This window comes from Capra hircus, chromosome 7 (genome assembly GCF_001704415.2).
Source record: "Capra hircus breed San Clemente chromosome 7, ASM170441v1, whole genome shotgun sequence".
Classification (NCBI taxonomy): Eukaryota; Metazoa; Chordata; class Mammalia; order Artiodactyla; family Bovidae; genus Capra; species Capra hircus.
The window spans coordinates 76,170,570-76,192,261 of record NC_030814.1 but is presented as its reverse complement, the minus strand read 5'-3'; the positions used below and the strand labels follow the sequence as shown (position 1 = coordinate 76,192,261).

General features: G+C 37.9%; 1 protein-coding gene across 1 annotated transcript in view; it reads right to left on the bottom strand.

Moving 5' to 3' along the window:
* The window catches only part of HSD17B4 (hydroxysteroid 17-beta dehydrogenase 4), a 99,605-nt gene that overhangs the window by 71,794 nt on the left and 6,119 nt on the right, over positions 1-21,692 (bottom strand). Inside the window, exons 2-4 of the mRNA XM_005682720.3 lie at positions 19,025-19,078; positions 8,458-8,565; positions 1,057-1,116 (exon numbers count right to left, since the gene is read on the bottom strand). Coding sequence (XP_005682777.2) covers positions 1,057-1,116; positions 8,458-8,565; positions 19,025-19,078 — 222 coding nt within the window. The remainder of the gene's footprint in view (positions 1-1,056; positions 1,117-8,457; positions 8,566-19,024; positions 19,079-21,692) is intronic.

Here is a 21,692-nt window from a genome sequence, read left to right as displayed (position 1 = left end):
TGAAATACTTCTTAAAAATGAACTTTTATATAATTCATCTTAATTTGCAAGATACAGAATCACTCCAGGCAAGAGTACTGGAGTGGGTTGCCATTTCCTTCTCCAGGGGATCTTCCCAACCTAGGGATCGATTCCAGGTCTCCCATATTGCAGGCAGATGCTTTACCATCTGAGCCACCAGGGAAGCCCCTATAATTACTTAGTAACTATTAAATAAGCATTATAATAATTTAATCATACCTCTGATATACATGGAGAAGGAAAGGGCAACCCACTCCAGTACTCTTGCCTGGAAAATCCCATGGACGGAGGAGCCTGGTGGGCTGCAATCCATGGGGTCGCTAAGAGTCAGACACGACTAAGCGACTTCACTTTCACTTTTCACTTTCATGAACTGGAGAAGGAAATGGCAACCCACTCCATTGTTCTCGCCTGGAGAATCCCAGGGACAGAGGAGCCTGGTGGGCTGCCGTCTATGGAGTCGCACAGAGTCGGACACGACTGAAGTGACTTAGCAGCTGATATACATGCCTGGAAAATCCCATGGATGGAGGAGCCTGGTAGGCTACAGTCCATGGGGTCACAAAGAGTTGGACACAACTGAGCGACTTCTCTTTTGTTCTTTCTTTCTTTCTTTCTGATATACATATATAATCATACCCCCAATATTGGAGGTATGATTAAATTATTATAATATCTTTAATAGTTATTAATTATATAATCATGTAAATTATTGTATATTATATATGTATTTTTATATATCAGGGATATGATAAAATTACTATAAAAAGAAACTTAGAGAATGCTTTTAAGTTTTTCTAAAGGCCCTTAAAATACAAAAAACAAACAACCAATTCAACACATACATGCATACAAACTGTCACCTCAAGCCCTTTGTGGAATAAGATTAGGGTATGTTAAAAAATTAAATTTTAAAACAAATCTAAAAATTTGATTACCAAGAAAGAGTTTTTAGCAAACAAAAGTAAAATAAAAATAATTCATTAGAAAGGTAGAAGCTGCTCTGTGAGTACCATAAATGTAAAGAAACATCACCTATTCTTCCAAAAGCATCCAGTGCTGTCTTCACAATCTTCTCTCCTTCTTCCACTGAATCTGAAGGAAAGGGAAATTAGGACAAAACTTCAGTAATAATCTTCACAAATGGCTTCTAAATTCTGTGGATCAGAGTACATGACAGATACAATTCATTCAATAGAATTCATTTCCAGGAAAAATACATTTATATTGCAGGCACGTAACAAACTACAATATAGATGATTTACATTACAAAAGAAATTTAGTCCCTAAGACAATTCTTTAACCTACCAAAAAAAAAAAGGAGCTGGGTAAATAACAAGCATTTGACAATATCAAAGACAGCACTGTCTAATAGAACTTTGTCTTATGAAAATGCTGCTGCTGCTGCTGCTGCTGCTGCTAAGTCGCTTCAATCATGTCCGACTCTGTGCGACCCCACAGATGGCAGCCCACCAGGCTCCTCCGTCCCTAGAATTCTCCAGGCAAGAACACTGGAGTGGGGTGCCATTTCCTTCTCCAATGCATGAAAGTGAAAAGTGAAACTGAAGTCACTTAGTCATGTCCGACTCTTAGCGACCCCATGGACTGCAGCCTACCAGGCTCCTCTGCCCATGGGGTTTTCCAGGCAAGAGTACTGGAGTGGGTTGCCATTGCTTTCTCTGCATTTTCACTTAGGAGTGTGATTACTGGCTTGATTGCCCTCTCCCCCTTTGACTCTCCTTTTTCTCCCCCAGGTCACCTCTGTCTCCTCACCCCCCTTCTCTTCTCTACCCAACTCTGTGAATCTCTTTGGGTATTCTGGGCTGTGGAGAACACTTAGGGAACTGATTACTGGCTAGATCTGTCTCTCTCCTTTTGACTCCCCCTCCTCTTCTCCTAGTCACCTCTATCTCCTTCCTCCCTCTTCTCTTCTCTATGGAACTCCATGAACCTTTCTGGGTGTTCCAAGCTGTGGAGAGCACACAGGGATTTGATTACTGCCTAGACTGCTCTCTCCCTTTTTGATTCCCCCTCTTCTCCTGGTCACCTTTATCACCCTCCTCCCTCTTCTCTTCTCCATGTAACTCTGAGAACCTCTCTGGGTGTCCCTCGCTGTGGAGAATCTTTTCTCCATTAACTTAGATGTTTTATCATCGGAACTGTATGGATGGAGAAGTCTTGAGACTACTGTAAGAATAAGACTGAAAACCAGAGGCAGGAGGCATAAGTCCAAAACCTGAGAACACCAGAAAACTCCTGACTCCAGGGAACATTAATCAATAAGAGCTCATCCAAAAGCCTCCACATCTGCACTGAAACCAAGCCCCACCCAAGAACCAAGTTCCAGACCAAGACACAACACTAATTCTCCAGCAAAACAGGAACATAGCCCTGAGCTTTAATATACAGGCTGCCCAAAGTCACACCAAACCCACAGACACCTCAAAACTCACTACTGGACACTTCACTGCACTCCAGAGAGGATATCCAGCTCCACCCACCAGAACACCAAAAGAAGCTTCCCTAACCAGGAAACCTAGACAACCTACTCGTCCAACCCCACCCACAGGGAGGAACCTTCACAATAAAGAGGAATCACAAACTTCCAGCATACAGAAAGGCCACCCCAAACACAGCAATCTAAACAAGATGAAAAGGCACAGAAACACTCAGCAGGTAAAGGAACATGATAAATGTCCACCAAACCAAACAAAAGAGGAGGAGACAGGGAGTCTACCTGAAAAAGAATTCAGAATAATGATAGTAAAAATGATCCAAAATCTTGAAAACAAAATGGAGTTACAGATAAATAGTCTGGAGACAAGGATCGAGAAGATGCAAAAAATGTTTAACAAGGACCTAGGAGAAATAAAAAAAGAGTCAATCAATAGTGTATAATGCAATAACAGATCAAAAACACTCTAGAGGGAACCAACAGTAGAATAACTGAGGCAGAGGATAGGATAAGTGAGGTGGAAGATAGAATGGTGGAAATAAATGAAGCAGAGAGGGAAAAAAGAAAAAAGCATTAAAAGAAACGAGGACAAGCTCAGAGACCTCTAGGACAATGTCAAATGCCCCAACATTTGAATCACAGGAGTCCCAGAAGAAGACAAAAAGAAAAGCCATGAGAAAATACTTGAGGAGATAATAGTTGAAAACTTCCCGAAAATGGGGAATGAAATAACCATCCAAGTCCAAGAAACTTGGAGAGTCTCAAACAGGATAAACCCAAGGCAAAAAAAAAAAAACAAGACAATTTGTTAATCAAATTAACAAAGATCAAACACAAAGAACAAATATTAAAAGCAGCAAGGGAAAAACAACAAATAACACACAAGGGGATTCCCATAAGAATAACAGCTGATCTTTCCACAGAAACTCTTCAGGCAAGAAGGGAATGGCAGGACATACTTAAAGTGATGAAAGAGAAAAACCTACAACCCAGATTACTGTACCCAGCAAGGATCTCATTCAAATATGAAGGAGAAATCAAAAGCATTACAGACAAGCGAAAGCTCAGAGAATTCAGCAACACCAAACCAGCTCTCCAACAAATGCTAAAGGATCTTCTCTAGACAGGAAACACAGAAAAAATGTATAAACTCAAACCCAAAACAACAAAGTAAATGGCAACGGGATCATACTTATCAATAATTACCTTAAATGTAAATGGGTTGAATGCCCCAACCAAAAGACAAACACTGGCTGAATGGACACAAAAACAAGACTCCTATATATGCTGCCTACAAGAGACCCACCTCAAAACAAGGGACACATACAGACTGAAAGGGAAGGGCTGAAAAAAGATATTTCACTCAAATGGAGACCAAAAGAAAGCAGGAGTAGCAATACTCATATCAGATAAAATAGACTTTGAAATAAAAGCTGTGAAAAGAGACAAAGAAGGACACTACATAATGATCAAAGCACCAATCCAAGAAGAAGATATAACAATTATAGATATATATGCACCCAACATAGGAGCACCGCAATATGTAAGGCAAATGCTAACAAGTATGAAAGGGGAAATTAACAGTAACACAATAATAGTGGGAGACTTTAATACCCCACTCACTCCTATGGATAGATCAACTAAACAGAAAATTAGAAAGGAAACACAAACTTTAAATGATACAATGGACCAGTTAGACCTAATTGACATCTATAGGACATTTCACCCCAAAACAATGAATTTCACCTTTTTCTCAAGTGCACACAGAACATTCTCCAGGATAGATCACATAAATTGAGCACTGGTAAATTCAAAAAAATTGAAATCATTCCAAGCATCTTTTCTGATCGCAATGCATTAAGATTAGCTGTCAACTACAGGAAAAAAACTATTAAAAATACCAACATATGGAGGCTAAACAACACAATTCTGAATAACCAACAAATCATAGAAGAAATCAAAATATGCATAGAAATGCATGAAAATGAAAACACAACAACCCAAAACCTATGGGACTCAGTAAAAGCAGTGCTAAGGGGAAGGTTCATAACAATACAAGCTTATCTCAAGAAACAAGAGAAAAATCAAATAAATAACCTAACTCTACACCTAAAGCAACTAGAAAAGGAAAAAATGAAGAACCCCAGGGCTAGTAGAAGGAAAGAAATCATAAAACTTAGGGAAGATATAAATGAAAAAGAAACATAACCATAGCAAAAATCAACAAAGCTAACAGCTGGTTCTTTGAGAAGATAAATAAAATAGACAAACCATTAGCCAGACTCATCAAGAAAAAAAGGAAGAAGAATTAAAATCAACAAAATTAGAAATGAAAATGGAGAAATCACAACGGACAACACAGAAATACAAAGGATCATAAGAGACTACTATCAGCAATTATATGCCAATAAAATGGACAACTTGGAAGAAATGGACAAATTCTTAGAAAACTATAACTTTCTAAAACTGAACCAGGAAGAAATAGAAAATCTTAACAGATACATCACAAGCATGGAAATCAAAACTGTAATCAGAAATCTTCCAGCAAACAAAAGCTCAGGACTAGACGGCTTCACAGCTGATTTCTAACAAAAATTTAGAGAAGAGCTAACACCTATCCTACTCAAAGTCTTCCAGAAAACTGCAGAGGAAGGTAAACTTCCAAACTCATTCTATGAGGCCACCATCACCCTAATACCAAAACCAGACAAAGATGCCACAAACAAAGAAAACTACAGGCCAATATCACTGATGAAGATAGATGCAAAAATCCTTAACAAAATTCTAGCAAATGGAATCCAACAACATATTAAAAAGATCATACACCATGACCAAGTGGGCTTTATCCCAGGGATGCAAGGATTCTCTAATATCTGCAAATCAATCAATGTGATACACCACATTAAAAAACTGAAAGATAAAAACCATATGATTATCTCAATAGATGCAGAGAAAGCTTTTCACAAAATTCAACATCCATTTATGATAAAGCAGGATTAGAAGAAACATGCCTCAACATAATAAGAGCCATATATGATAAACCCAGAGCAAACATTATCCTCAATGTTGAAAAATTGAAAGCATTTCCCCTAAAGTCAGGAACAAGACAAGGGTGCCCACTCTCACCACTACTATTCAACATAGTTTTGGAAGTTTTAGCCACAGCAATCCGAGAAGAAAAAGAAATAAAAGGAATCCAAATTGGAAAAGAAGTAAAACTCTCACTGTTTGCAGATGACATGATCCTCTACATAGAAAACTTTAAAGACTCCACCAGAAAATTACTAGAGCTAATCAGTGAATATAGTAAGGTTTCAGGATATAAAATTAATACACAGAAATCCCTTGCATTCCTATACACTAACAATGAGAAAACAGAAAGAGAAATTAAGGAAACAATTTCATTCACCATTGCAACGAAAAGAATAAAATACTTAGGAATATATCTACCTAAAGAAACAAAAGACCTATATATAGAAAACCATAAAACACTGGTGAAAGAAATCAAAGAGGACACTAATAGATGGAGAAATACACCAAGTTCATGGATCTGAAGAATCAATATAGTGAAAATGAGTATACTACCCAAAGCAATCTATAGATTCAATGCAATCCCTATCAAACTACCAATGGTATTTTTCAGAGAACTAGAACAAACAATTTCACAATTTGTATGGAAATACAAAAATCCTTGAATAGCCAAAGCAATCTTGAGAAAGAAGAATGGAATTGGTGGAATCAACCTGCCTAACTTCAGACTATACTACAAAGCTACAGTCATCAAGACAGTATGGTACTGCCACAAAGACAGAAATATATCTCAGTGGAACAAAATAGAAAGCCCAGGGATAAATCCACACACCTATGGACACTTTATCTTTGTCAAAGGAGGCAAAAATATACAATGGAGAAAAGACAATCTCTTTAACAAGTGGTGCTGGGAAAACTAGTCAACCACTTGTAAAAGAATGAAACTAGAACACTTCCTAACACCATACACAAAAATAAACTCAAAATGGATTAAAGATTTAAATGCAAGACCAGAAACTATAAAACTCCTAGATGAAAACATAGGCAAAACACTCTCTGCCATAAATCACAGCAGGGTCCTCTATGACCCACCTCCCAGAATACTGGAAATAAAAGCAAAAATAAACAAATGGGAACTAATTAAACTTAAAAGCTTTGCACAATGCAGGAAACTATAAGCAATGGGAGAAAATAATAGCAAACAAACCAACGGACAAAGAATTAATCTAAAAAATATACAAGCAGCTCATGCAGCTCAATACCAGAAAAACAAACAACCCAATCAAAAAATGGGCCAAAGAACTAAACAGATATTTCTCCAAAGAAGACATATAGATGGCTAACAAACACATGAAAAAATGCTCAACATCACTCATTATCAGAGAAATGCAAATCAAAACCACAATGAGGTACCATCTCACACCAGTCAAAATGGCTACTGTCAAAAAGTCTACAGACAATAAATGCTGGAGAGAGTGTGGAGAAAAGGGAACCCTCTTACACTGTTGGTGGGAATGCAAACTAGTACAGCCACTATGGAGAACAGTGTGGAAATTCTTTACAAAACTGGAAATAGAACTGCCATATGACCCAGCAATCCCACTGATGGGCATTCACACCGAGGAGACCAGAACTGAAAGAGACACGTGTACCCCAATGTTCATCGCAGCACTGTTTACAATAGCGAGGACATGGAAGCAACCTAGATGTCCATCAGCAGATGAATGGATAAGAAATGTATATACAATGTATATTGTACATATACACAATGGAGTATTACTCAACTATTAAAAAGAATGCATTTGAATCAGTTCTAGTGAGGTGGATGGAACTGGAGCCTATTATACAGAGTGAACTAAGTCAGAAAGAAAAACACCAATACAGTATACTAACACATATATATGGAATTTAGAAAGATGGTAACAATGACCCTATATGCGAGCCAGCAAAAGAGACACAGATGTATAATAAAGTCTTTTGGACTCTGTGGGAAAAGGCGAGAGTGGGAGGATTTGAGAGAATAGCATTGAAACATGTATATTATCATATGTGAAACAGATTGCCAGTTCAGGTTCGATGCATGGTGCACTGGGATGACCCTGAGGGATGGGAAGGGGAGTGAGGTGGGAGAGGGGTTCAGGATGGGGAACACATGTACACCCATGGTTGATTCATGTCAATGTATGGCAAAAACCACTACAATATTTTAAAGAAATTAGCCTGCAATTAAAATAAATTAATTAATTTAAAACAAAACAAAATAAATACTATTAGAATCAATGTATCAAACATAAAAGCTGTATTTGCTGTTTTTCATGATTTTTTATTTATTCTTAATGCCTACTTTTGACTCTTAAGTTTTTATAAAGATAAGAAAGTTACATATAGCAATGATTTCCTATGCAGAATGGAATATGAAAGCTGGGTACAGAATTGGGGCATTTCACTTCTTACACTATATTACTTTAAGAAATATAAAAGAAATTTCTTTAAGAATTTAATGTAATTCTACAGAAATATAAGAGATATTTTAGCTTTTAAGAACAAGAGTAAGGACTTCCAGTGGCTAAGACTCTGAGCTCCCAATGCAGAAGGCCCAGGTTCAATCCCTAGTCAGGAAACGAGATCCCACAAGCTGCAACTAAGACCCACTGCAGTCACAGAGCATATTCATATCCACATTTACAATAATGTACTGGTTATATCACATGCTCACTACTAAAAACACTAAGTAAACAACTGAATAAAATTTAGACTTATGAAATAATCTACATCAAAAAAATTTCACATATAAAATCTGTTGCTAAACATCTTTGGCAGAACTTAGATAAAATCTAATTTCATAATTACACTGGAATGCTGAGATATTTGCTCAGTGATTTGTTAACATGAGAAATAGCATCAGTTGAGGAAAAATAAAAGAAACAGTATAATTCTCTTAAATACCGTACCATAGTTAGCCACTGCTTTTCCACCTTTCCTTCTTATTTCTTCAACAACCTTATCAGCAGCTAGGGAGCCTTTGCCAACTCCTGTGAAGTCCCCTCCTAGGTCATTCACTGCAATGCAAAAATAAACAAATAAGAATTCAGTTCTAGACATTAAATAATACGAGGTGGAATGAAATTATATTATTAGCAAATGTTTTCAGTCATCTTCCTAATTCCCTCCTACTGTATTTTCATCCTACTGAAGACACCATGATATATGTACTTTCAAAACATGTCTCTTTGTTTTTAAATATAGATATGAGGCAGTGAAAATATTTAAACACAGGTTCACGCCATGAAATCTTTAACTGTTCAATGCTTCTCTTTTGGAAAGCAAAAGACTGATTCAACCTATTTTTAGGAAAAGAAAAAAAGATCGCTTTTAAGAGTAAACACAGAGGAAAACAGTATGGACATCCTTTAAAAAAAAAAACTAAAAATAGAACTGCCATATGATCCAGCAATCCCACTTCCAGGTATTTATTCAAAAGAATTGAAATCAGGAACTGAAGAGATAACAGAACTCCAGTGTTCAACGCAGCATTATTCACAATAGCCAAGATGTGCAAGCAATCTAAATATCAATTGACAGACAAAATGGATAAAGAAGAAGTGGCACATACATACAATGTACTATTATTTAGCCTCTAAAAAAAGAGAAGGAAATTTTTCAGTATGTAACAACATGGATAAACTTTGAAGATAACAAGGCAACCCAGTCACAGAAGGCCAATACTGCATGATTGTATCTAAAATGGTCAAACTCACAGAATCAGACAGTAGAATAGTGGTTGCAGAGATTAGCAGGAGGAGAAAATGGGGAGTTGCTAATCAGCGGGCATAAAATTTCGATAATGCAAAATGAAAATGTTCTAAAGATCTTATCTGCTGTACAACATAATGCCTGTAGTTAATAATACTCTATTGTACACTTAAAATTTTCTTAAAAGGGTAGATCTCATATTAAGAGTTCTTATCACGACTGAAAAAAAGAAAAGAAAGGTTAAATACATAATGTGACATATATTCTCCATGTCAAGAAAGCCATTTACAGCAATGGTGATAAAGAACAAGCATATTAAATTCACACTGGTGAATTTTTATAAAACACAATGTGTCACGGTCTACCAAAAAAGAAATAAAACTATTGATTGAAAAAGGTCAAAAACTACACACACAACTAACATGTGTTCAGTCACTAATTTATACCATATATGTAATTTATATGTTTCCCTAGTAGCTCAGAAGGTACAGAATCTGCCTACAATGCAGGAGAATAGTTTTGATCCCTGGGTTGGAAAGATCCCCTGGAGAAGGGAAGGGCTACCCACTCCAGTATTCTTGCCTGGAAAATTTCTTGGACAGAGGAACCTAGCCAGCTACAGTCCATGGAGTCACGAAGAGTTGGATACAATTGAGTGACTTTCATTACATTTTTACATATTCCTGTATATACAGACACAAACATTAACTGAACATTTACTATTTGCAAGGAAATCTACAGATGTATAAGAATGGTGCCTATCCTCAAAGAGTTTATAATGTACTGAAAGTTAAGTATGTGGTAACTATACTAATGCATTAATTGTATCATAAGTATATAAAGGCAACATAACTAAATAATATGATAACAAAAGTAATTTACACAATCATTCAAAGTTGAATTTACAAAATAACATGCAAAAACAAATGAAAAGACGAATAATGTGTCAGTCACTCAGTCACGTCCAACTCTTTGCGACTCCATGGACTGTAGCCCACCAGGCTCCTCTGTCCATGGAATTCTCCAGCCAAGAATACTGGAGTGGGTTCCCATTCCCTTCTCCAGGGCTTCTTCCTGACCCAGGGATAGAACCTGGGTCTCCTGCACTGCAGGCAGATTCCGTACCATCTGAGCCACAATAGGTCAATGCCAAACATCTTAAGACAAATACTGGGGACAAAGAATTAACTTGCATTGCAAAGTGATCATTTTTGTAGGGTTATTGCATAAACCATGAGGAATATAATAATTTAAAAATTACTAATTAATAATGGCATAGAGATATAGGCTAAAATTTAAACTCTCGTAATATGATCAAATTGATGATTATCATACCTGGAAAAAAGTGCACAAAATCTTTACTTCTTTTGAAGTATAACTCTCTTAGGGGGGGAATTGGGTGAGGGTTGCAACTGGAGTAGTGCAGTAAAAGGAGATAAAGGGATGACTCAGAGAAAAACTATTCAAATGTGTTTTTGTGCTTAAAGGAAATTAGTTTTTCAAAATGTGGACTGAGGTATATTTTTTCTAACCATATAGTCTTATCAGTCTTATTGCAAATTTAAAAAGCTACAAAGACAAAAAATAATGGGGGAAAGGCTTACATTATCCCTCAGAGAATTTTATTAAAATTTTAAGATTCTCAAGACTAAATTCCTATTAACTATTCATTATTTGAGTACAGTTACTTAAATAACAGGAAATAAACAATTTAAAAAAATCAAGATTTTGAAATATATAACTAAAAGTCTTCTAAGACCCTTTTTACCCAAGCAAGGAAAAGTTCAAAAGCAAATTGACGAAAACAATATTGAAGTAAAGAAAGAAATGTTCAATTGTGAAATGAAACACTATCCCCAAGTGCAAACTATTCCAAGTGCAATCAAAGGTAAACATTAAAGCCTGAATAAATAATTACTGAGATCAATGATCAATGCAGTGAAACAGTATCAAAATAGATTTATGAAGACAAGTATGCACTTCAGAGAGGACAAATTTAACACTGACCCTACTCAGTTACCCTACCAAAGCTAATTCACAGGGATTACAGCCTTAACTAGGAAAGCACTGATTACACACTGAAGGGCTTAGTCAGCAGCAACATTAAAAGATTGTTTGTAAACAAAGAGAAATGTACTTATACTATGTGACCCTGTCATCACTTATATATATATGACTAATATTCCAGTGAAAAAGTTGGCTTAAAGCTCAACAATCAGAAAACTAAGATCATGGCATCTGGTCCCATCACTTCATGGGAAATAGGTGGGGAAACAGTGGAAACAGTGTCAGACTTTATTTTTATGTGCTCCAAAATCCCTGCAGATGGTGACTGCAGCCATGAAATTAAAAGACGCTTACTCCTTGGAAGAAAAGTTATGGCCAACCTAGATAGCATATTAAAAAGCAGAGACATTACCTTGCCAACAAAGGTCCGTCTAGTCAAGCCTATGGTTTTTCCAGTGGTCATGTATGGATGTGAGAGTTGGACTGTGAAGAAAGCTGAGCGCCGAAGAATTGCTGCTTTTGAACTGTGGTGTTGGAGAAGACTCTTGAGAGTCCCTTGAACTGCATGGAGATCCAACCAGTTCATCCTAAAGGAGATCAGTCCTGGGTGTTCATTGGAAGGACTGATGCTAAAGCTGAAACTCCAATCCTTTGGCCACCTCATGCAAAGAGTTGACTCATTGGAAAAGACTCTGATGCTGGAAGGGATTGGGATAGGAGGAGAAGGGGATGACAGAGGATGAGATGGCTGGATAGCATCACTGACTCAATGGACTTGAGTTTGAGTAAACTCTGGGAGTCGGTGATGGACAGGGAGGCCTGGCGTGCTGCGATTCATGGGGTCGCAAAGAGTCAGACACGACTGAGATACTGAACTGAACTGAACTGAATATTCCAATTATAACAATATTTGAAAATATCCCTACCACTTACTGTTAAAGATACATCTGGAGGAGAAGGGGACGACAGAGGATGAGATGGTGGATGACATCACTGACTCAATAGACATGAGTTTGAGTAAACTCTGGGAGTTGGTGATGGACAAGGAGGCCTGGCGTGCTGCAATTCATGGGGTCGCAAAGAGTTGGACACAACTGAGCGACTGAACTGAACTGACTGAATATTCCAATTATAACAAAAATTTAAAATATCCCTACCACCACAGACACAACTTTGTACATTGCTGCATTTGAGCTCCATACAGTTTTCTAGGAATTTGGCAGGAACAGTTGCTCCTATTTTTACAGAAGAAGAAAGAGTTTAGGAAAAGTTAGGTAACTTGTTCAGGCTCCAAGGCTGTATGAAATAGCAAAATTCATACAAGAACCTGGACCCACCACAATACCACTCTCCTCCTCTAAAGCTGTGAACAAGTTTCTTTTATCCTAATTATTTCCACTTTAAAAAATAAGTCATGTTTGCTTGGAGAGAATACAGAAGAAACAATAAATCAGCCACACTCAAACAGCTTCAAAATACACAGTATTTTTACTACCTATTGGTAAGATTATGATAGTTAGTCTTTTCAGCTAAAACCATCAAAATACCCCCCAAAGTGGTATATTTGTAAATCCTCCATATAAAATCCAGCTTATAGCTCTGAAGAGTTTTTTGTTTTGTTTTTTTAAGATGTAAAATCTTTTGCCTATTTCCATCATTTTAAATAAATCAATGACTTGGATAGTCTATTAAAGACTATGTAAGTTTTTTTTAATTAAAAATCCACTCTGAGTTTTTATTAAACACCTACTTACTATACACTAACAACTAGAGTAGGGACATAAGGATCCAGAAAATTATAAACACACTTGGAGCCTATAAAAGTACCCTATAAATAGGAAAATGGATACCTAAACACAAAGTACTGAGTTATCAGCTAACAAAGCCTGAAAACAGAACCAGGTTTGTGAGAATGGCTGTTTTCCCATATCCTCCCAACACCAGACATTATCATTCTCTTCCGTATAACAATTAAATGATTATAAATTGTAGCCCACTATTTTAGCACTAGTAAAGTCACACTATTTTCATAGGCTTGTCATTTATATTTCTGTTTACCGTTTTGTCTGCTTAAACAGCATTTCATTTGAGGTGCCTATTTTTCGTGCAGATGTGTACCTGTTGCATGCATGCATGCTCGTCACTTCAGTCACGTCCGACTCTACTGAACCCAATGGACTGCAGCCCACCAGGCTCCTCTGTCCATGGGAGTCTCCAGGCAAGAATACTGGAGTGGGTTGCCATGCCCTCCTGCAGGGGATCTTCCCAACCCAGGCATCAAACCCTGGTCTCCTGTGTCTTCTGCATAGCAGGTAAATTCTGAGCCACCGGGGAAGCCCCATGTACATGTCACTTATTTATAAAAGATTTTAATTTTTTATCATATATGTTACAAATTATAAATTCTTTTATTGAAATGTTGAAAGAGAAACAGCAGAGCATTAATATTATTTGATAGCATTACGTACATTGTTTTTTGACATATTGTTACATAAACCAGATTGAGAAATCTGGATTTGTCTTTAGCAATCCTATCTGTGTACAGGGCTTGGCTCTCAGAAGTTGGTTTTCCCGTTCTCTTATGCTGTACTTCAGCCGTGACTACTGGCCTCAAAGACTAGAGCAAGAAACATGTTTTGGGTCTCCTGATATCAGGACTGCTAAACCAGCTGAGGCAATATATATCACTTTTAGTGTGTTGGGGAAAAAAAAAAATGCAAATCAAACTTATCATCATCTTCGGCAAACTGTCCCACCCCCTCAGCAGCACTTTGCTGGCTAAGTCATTTCCCAGGTATTCTCTCTTTTCTCCCATTTCTGAACAGTACACTCCACAAAGCTATCAAGGCTTGACATCCATTTCATTAGGATTCTTCAAATAGTCACTCTGTTCACACTCTGCAGCCAGCTGTGTGCTGAGGAGTTTCCAGTTCTTCTGAGGAACCAATTATTGCCATGTCTTTCCTGTTCTATCATTTCATGCCCAGACTACTATAAGTGCCTCCCCAGTGGCCTTTTCCCTCCAATCTTAATCACTCCAGGCTGCTAGCAGCCAGTTGCTGGGTAATGGCCCTATAACAGCCTTAAACTAAGTCATTCCCCCACTGAAAATCTGCAGTAGAATCCTATCATTCACTGCCTAACTTTCAAGATCCCTTAAAGTCTGACCACACTTTACTGTTTCACTTTACTATAAGCAGTTCCTCCTCTCTGGGAAATTGCTTATATAGCAATTTCTAAGTTCCCACTGAATTATCAAGAGTAATAATGTTACAATGCTTTGTATCTGAAGAGTGCTCCATAACCGTGCTTACACATATTCCTGTTCATATATTTATTCAATCCAAGGATTTGACACCAGCTAAGTCATATCTATGACCAGTGACGTATCTATAAACTACTTTTATTTCCAAAGTAAAATGGTGCTTCCAAATCTACAAAATCGAAATAATTTTTATATGCATTGATTTTGCACATGACATGCTTTACAATGAGTAATCTGAGAAATGTATAAAAAGATGACAAGGGCAATATTATACTACAAGTGTACTTATTTTTTGGAGAGGTTATTTATTTTAATGCTTTTAAGAAATTCAAACCCTACAAATTCAAAAAGCCCCTTCTAACCTGTGTCCTATTCCAGAGGTAACTGCTATTAACCATTTTTCAGATGTCCTTCCAGGCATTTCTGTTTTCTATGTTGATGCCTTTCCTCCCGTTCTGAAAAGTTTCTGATAGTAAACAACAGCATTAAGAATCATTTCATTGATACAGTGGGCCCAATGGGGATTTCCTCCTGTATTCTGTTTATGTCTTGATTGCTACCAGAAAGTATTTAAAGTGCCTAAATATAAAAGGCACATGCAAGGACTATTAAAAAATGGAAAAATTAAGAAGATGTCACATCAGAGAAAGAGAAGCCTACTCAAAGCATGGGCTAATGGTGGTTACCTAGCTGAGGACAGTGTCAGGTTTACCCTTAAGCTTCCGGACAGTCAAAGAAAAAGTGCAAAACACAGAGTTGCCATTATATTTTCATCGTTTGGCAGAAAGATACCATCACCCTAGTTTATCAGGAGTCTTTTCCAGAATGGCCATCAGCTCAGTTCAGTTCAGTTGCTCAGTCGTGTCCTACTCTTTGCAACCCCATGAATTGCAGCATGCTAGGACTCCCTGTCCATCACCAACTCCAGGAGTTCACTCAGACTCAAGTCCATCGAGTCCGTGATGCCATCCAGACATCTCATTCTCTGTCATCCCCTTCTTCTCCTGCCCCCAATCCCTCCCAGCATCAGAGTCTTTTCCAATGAGTCAACTCTGCATGAGGTGGCCAAAGCCCTGGAGTTTCAGCTTTAGCATCATTACTTCCAAAGAAATCCCAGGGCTGACCTCCTTCAGAATGGACTGGTTGGATCTCCTTGCAGTCCAAGGGACTCTCAAGAGTCCTCTCCAACACCACAATTCAAAAGCATCAATTCTTCAGCACTCAGCTTTCTTCACAGTCCAACTCTCATACATGACTACTGGAAAAACCATAGGCTTGACTAGACAGACCTTTGTTGGCAAAGTAACGTCTCTGCTTTTAAATATGCTATCTAGGTTGGTCATAACTTTTCTTCCAAGGAATAAACATCTTTTAATTTCATGGCTGCAGTCACCATCTGCAGTGATTTTGGAGCCCCAAAATATAAAGTCTGACACTGTTTCCACTGTTTCCCCATCTATTTCCCATGGCCATTAGCATTAAGCATTAGTCGCTCAGTCGTGTCCGACTCTGCGACCCATGGACTGCAGCCCACCAGGCTTCTCTGTCCATGAGATTTCCAGCCAAGGATACTCGAGTGGGCTGCCATTTCCTTCTCCAGGGGATTTTCCCAATCCAGGGATCGAACCCGGGTCTCCTTTACTGACTGAGCTACATCAGTTCAGTTCCCATGGCCATAAATGTATCTAAAAATTTGAAGGCCTCCAAAATGTGGTAACAGTTTAGAAAGCAGTATCTTAAATGAGGTCCCCTTAATTTAAGGGACTGAATCTGTCTCAACCAGATGGCACCAAGGGTCTCTTTAAAGGAAGAAGAAATTGAAAGTGAACGACTGAGTCCTCCTGGGACTCCATCTCCTGTCTATCTGCACTCACCACCTGGGTCATCTGATCTAGTCTCCTGGCTTTAAATACCACCTGGGAACTGAAAATAGATTTATATAGCTTCAATGTTCCCCCAGCTATAGAGTCCTATGTCCCACTGCCTACTTACTAGCCTCATCTGAAAGTCTACAGGAATGTCCCCTCTCTGGGAATCTGGCCCTCCTCCAGTCTTTTCTGTCTCACTCTATTCTCTCTCCTTTTCAACCCACATCAGCAAATAACCAAATCCTGCCATACCTACCTTCCAAATATATTCAGAATTTAACCTTAACTTTGGGCTTGGCCAGGTGATTTCCTTTGGCCAGTGAAATGTGAGTAGAAGTGCCATGCCACTTCTAAACAGAAGCTTTAAGCACCACCATGGGGAACAGCCATGATGAGAGTCACTTCTTCAGCTGAGATCCTGAAATTAGTAAGACACACAGAGCAGAGAGACAACTGACCAGAGGTGAACCATCAGGTAAGTGTGAAACTATGCTTTATTATGATAAATCAATGAGATTTGTTTGTTAACTCAGCATAACCAAGCAAAAGCTCTCTCACATGAGAAATAAGCTACTCCATGTCCTATGGTTTTACTTTTTACTGGCCTCTGAGCTAGTCATAAGATTAACTGATCAGTAATCTTACCACAAACAAGCTACTCTGTCATAAATCCTAAATGTGCTTACTCCTGTTTCCTTTTTTTTGCTTCCTCGGGTAAGGTACACAGAGGAATTTTGTGCTGAGCAGAACAAAATTAACTCAGGAGAAATGGCAGTGCACATAAAACAATCTGGAAGCAGGGCATCTATGTTTTAAAAAGTTAAAGCACAGGGTAGTGGTGCTTAGAAGAACGAAAACCATTGGTAGCCTAGAGAATCCACAGCCAGCTCACAGGCCAACAAGTGGTAGAAAAGTTCTGCACTTTCACACAAACTAAACTATATCTGGTTCTCCAGCCAAGTTTGGTAAATAATTTTCCAAAAACACGAACTTTCTACCTTTTTGGACTTTAACAAGCACCTGCTGCAATACCATCCCTGGGTCAATGACAAGAGACACACCATCCCTGTTTATCATTTCCTTAGAACTGAAAAAGTCCAACCTGAGTTCAACAAATTCAAAAGTAATAAATATAGGAATTCTGATCCACACACACACACACACACACATTGCTGCAAAAGGTTTTACAAAACAAATTTATAAACTAAGATTATAACTCAGCCACAAACAAAAAAGTGGAAATTTACTCAACCAATCTCAAAGTCACACCAACCACTCCTCACCCCACCCCATCCCCCAAAAACGGCTACAACAGTAAAAGAACCAATGAATAAAGTCCTTTCTTTATAAAAGGCAATATTCTAGGTCCTTTAGGAGATACAAAAGATAAAAAGAGACCCTAGCATTTATGGAACTGAGTGCAAAGATGTAAATAAAAAGTTATGAGTAAAAATATTAATAAATTAATAGCAATATCTTTCTAAAGAAAGTAAAGAAAAACAGGCCCTGACATGACACATTCTTGGGACAATCTGGCAAAAAAAAAAAAAAAAAAGGTCTGAACGATACACCCCTGACAAAATATCACAATGTCAAAATGTGTTGACATTGTGTTCTTCTTGCCACAAGAAGCAGACTGGATTAACACACTGTGGTTATGACCTTAAACAACATCCAAGATCTCTGTGTACCTTCCATAAAGATAAACTACACATACACACTGAGGGAGAAAAGTATATTCAATATCCCACTTAGGTCTTCTTGGTTTAGAAAACCTGGCTGCTTGTTAAGTCTGTTACACGTCTCCATAAACAAATTGGGAGAAATTTCTCTCTCTGTATTCCCTAGTAAGATGTAGGAAAACTGTGATTGGGAGGCCAAAGCCCAGGAAAGATATTAATAAATATTGGGGCATACAACTGCCCTACATACCTACCTGGCAGCGAAGATCCATTTAGTTACTCCCCACAAAGACATGGCTGTAGACAAACCCACTCCTACGTCCACACCAACTGCCAAGCACACCAGGCAAACCACTGAGATTACTAAAACCCCCCACATTTAGTGTGTTCTCAAATACCCCATCCTCCAGCTGAATCCCCACAGTAAAACTCATGTAAATACCCCTTCAATTAAAATTTTTTAAACTGTTATAAAAGCTCCCATTTGAAAAATTTTGATGAAAGAAATTAAAAAACAAACAAAAAAAAACATATTTTGGATTTCCTGATTTCAAACTTCCAGTTATGAAAATGCACTATTTCTTTCCTTACCAATATATTTACACTTATAGGGATTCATCTTCTACCAGTCTGCTGCAAGAAAAAATTACAGCCCACAATATACCAAATTCAAGAATTTAATAGTGAACGCCTGCTTATCTTTCTCAATTCTACTGAGTTGCAAATTTTAGTTTACTTTAAAAAGTAAGTTACAAAAAAATAAATAAAAAGTAAGTTACAAAATCAGCCTCAATGGGGAAAAGATTTTGCTGGCAGAAGAAAAAAAATTGGTGATAAACTTTGACCTTGACAAATTATTTGATGTAAATACAAAGGTGTCTGTCTTGTGAAGACTGTATTTTAGTTCCTAGGTATTAATGAAAAGAAAAATCTATCAACTTACCAACAACTGATGCACCTCTTTCTGCAAAAGCCAGGGCATAGGCTCGGCCCAATCCTATTGAAGAAAAAGAAAAAAAAATCATAAAGTTGAGCAAATGTTAGAATAATTTTTTTGGTCTACTCAATCCAAACCCTATAAAAGTAACTGATGTGCAATTAATTACAAGAGTAGGCTTCACTGGTACTATCAGCCTCTACTGTACCTATTTCTAATTTTAGGAGTGAGAAAACTTAAAACTATACTTTATACTCATTTTACCTACCATTTCCTACATTCTACCTACCATTTCCTACATTCTACCTAGCTTCTAGGATGCTAGATGCAATCTGTGTTCCACCATTAAATGCATGTGCACGAAAACACATGTGAAATGAAATTTGGAAGGAGGAAATTAGGCAGAAGTCACTGTACTGTGACAGTTGGCCAGTGCTGCTGGTTAGGAAGCCAATTTCTTGAAGCTTCCTAGGTATTAACTGGATATACTGGCAGCTTCTAGATCAAGCTCCCTAACCTCTGGATGGCAACTTCCATTCTCTAGGTTCCTAGACCAGTGACTATTTGGGTGGTGGCAATTCCAAGGGCAGCCTCAGAGATAGTGGCTCCACTAATGGAGCAGTTTTACAAAAGCCAACTGCTTCTACTGAGTCCTTTCCTGTTTCAAAAATCTAACAGTTTCTACATTTTGCTTTGATCCTTGACTATATAATCACCACATACACACACAAAATACTTAATTCAGATTCAAAGCTATGGGGTATAAATTTATACATCCAAAAATGGATACATACCTATGTAACCTTTATAGGCAGAGAATATCTTTGGAAGACTATAAGAAACTGGGAATTAGTGGTTCACCTCTGAGAACCAGAATTGTGTGATTAGCAACAAGGAGTGGAAAGCTTACTTATGTATTTTTTAAATCATTTAAACATGTACACATTTTTAAAAACTGAACTGATAAACTTACTGGTAGTTTATCTTGCCTTGAGAACCCCATGAACAGTATGAAAAGGCAAAAAGACAGGACACTGAAAGATGAACTCTCCAGGTCGGTAGGTGCCCAATATGCTACTGGAGATCAGTGGAGAAATAACTCCAGAAAGGATGAAGAGATGGAGCCAAAGCAAAAGCAACACCCAGTTGTGGATGTGACTGGTGACAGAAGCAAGGTCCAATGCTGTAAAGAGCAATATTGCATAGGAACCTGGAATGTTAGGTCCATGAATCAAGGCAAATTGGAAGTGGTCAAACAGGAGATGGCAAAAGTGAACGTCGACATTCTAGGAATCAGCGAACTAAAATGGACTGGAATGGGTGAATTTAACTCAGATGACCATTATATCTACTACTGTGGGCAGGAATCTGTTAGAAGAAATGCAGTAGCCATTATGGTCAACAAAAGAGTCCAAAACGCAGTACTTGGATGCAATCTCAAAAACGAAGAATGATCTCTGTTTGTTTCCAAGACAAACTATTCAATATCACAGCAATCCAAGTCTATGCCCCAACCAGTAACACTGAAGAAGCTGAAGTTGAACAGTTCTGTGAAGACCTATAAGATTTTTTAGAACTAACACCCAAAAAAGATGTCCTTTTCATTATAGGGGACTGGAATGCAAAAGTAGGAAGTCAAGAAACACCTGGAGTAACAGGCAAATTTGGCCTTGGAGTACAGAATGAAGCAGGGCAAAGTCTAATAGAGTTTTGCCAAGAGAACACACTTATCATAGCAAACACCCTCTTCCAACAACACCAGAGAAGACTCTACACATGGACATCACCAGATGGTCAACACTGAAATCAGATTGATTATATTCTTTGCAGCCAAAGATGAAGAAGCTCTATACAGTCAGCAAAAACAAGACCGGGAACTGACTGCAGTTAAGATCATGAATTCCTCATTGCCAAATTCAGCCTTATATTAAAGAAAAGTGGGGAAAACCACTAGAACATTCAGGTATGACCTAAATCAAATCCTTTATGATTATACAGTGGAAGTGAGAAATAGATTTAAGGGCCTAGATCTGATAGACAGAGTGCCTGATGAACTATGGACAAAGGTTCAGGACATTGTACAGGAAACATGGATCAAGACCATCCCCATGGAAAAGAAATGCAAAAGGGCAAAATGGCTGTCTGGGGAGGCCTTACAAATAGCTGTGAAAAGAAGAGAGGCAAAAAGCAAAGGAGAAAAGGAAAGATATAAGCATCTGAATGCAGAGTTCCAAAGAATAGCAACAAGAGGTAAGAAAGCCTTCTTCAGTGATCAATGCTAAGAAATAGAGGAAAACAACAGAATGGGAAAGACTAGAGGTCTTTTCAAGAAAATTAGAGATACCAAGGGAACATTTCATGCAAAGATGGGCTCGATAAAGGACAGAAATGGTATGGACCTAACAGAAGCAGAAGATATTAAGATGTGGCAAGAATACACAGAAGAACTGTACAAAAAAGGTCTTCATGACCCAGATAATCATGATGGTGTGATCACTCATCTAGAGCCAGATATCCTGGAATGTGAAGTCAAGTGGGCCTTAGGAAGCATCACTACAAAGCTAGTAGAGTGATGGAATTCCAGGTGAGCTATTTCAAATCCTGAAGGATGATGCTGTGAAAGTACTGCACTCAATATGCCAACAAATTTGGAAAATTCAACAGTGGCCACAGG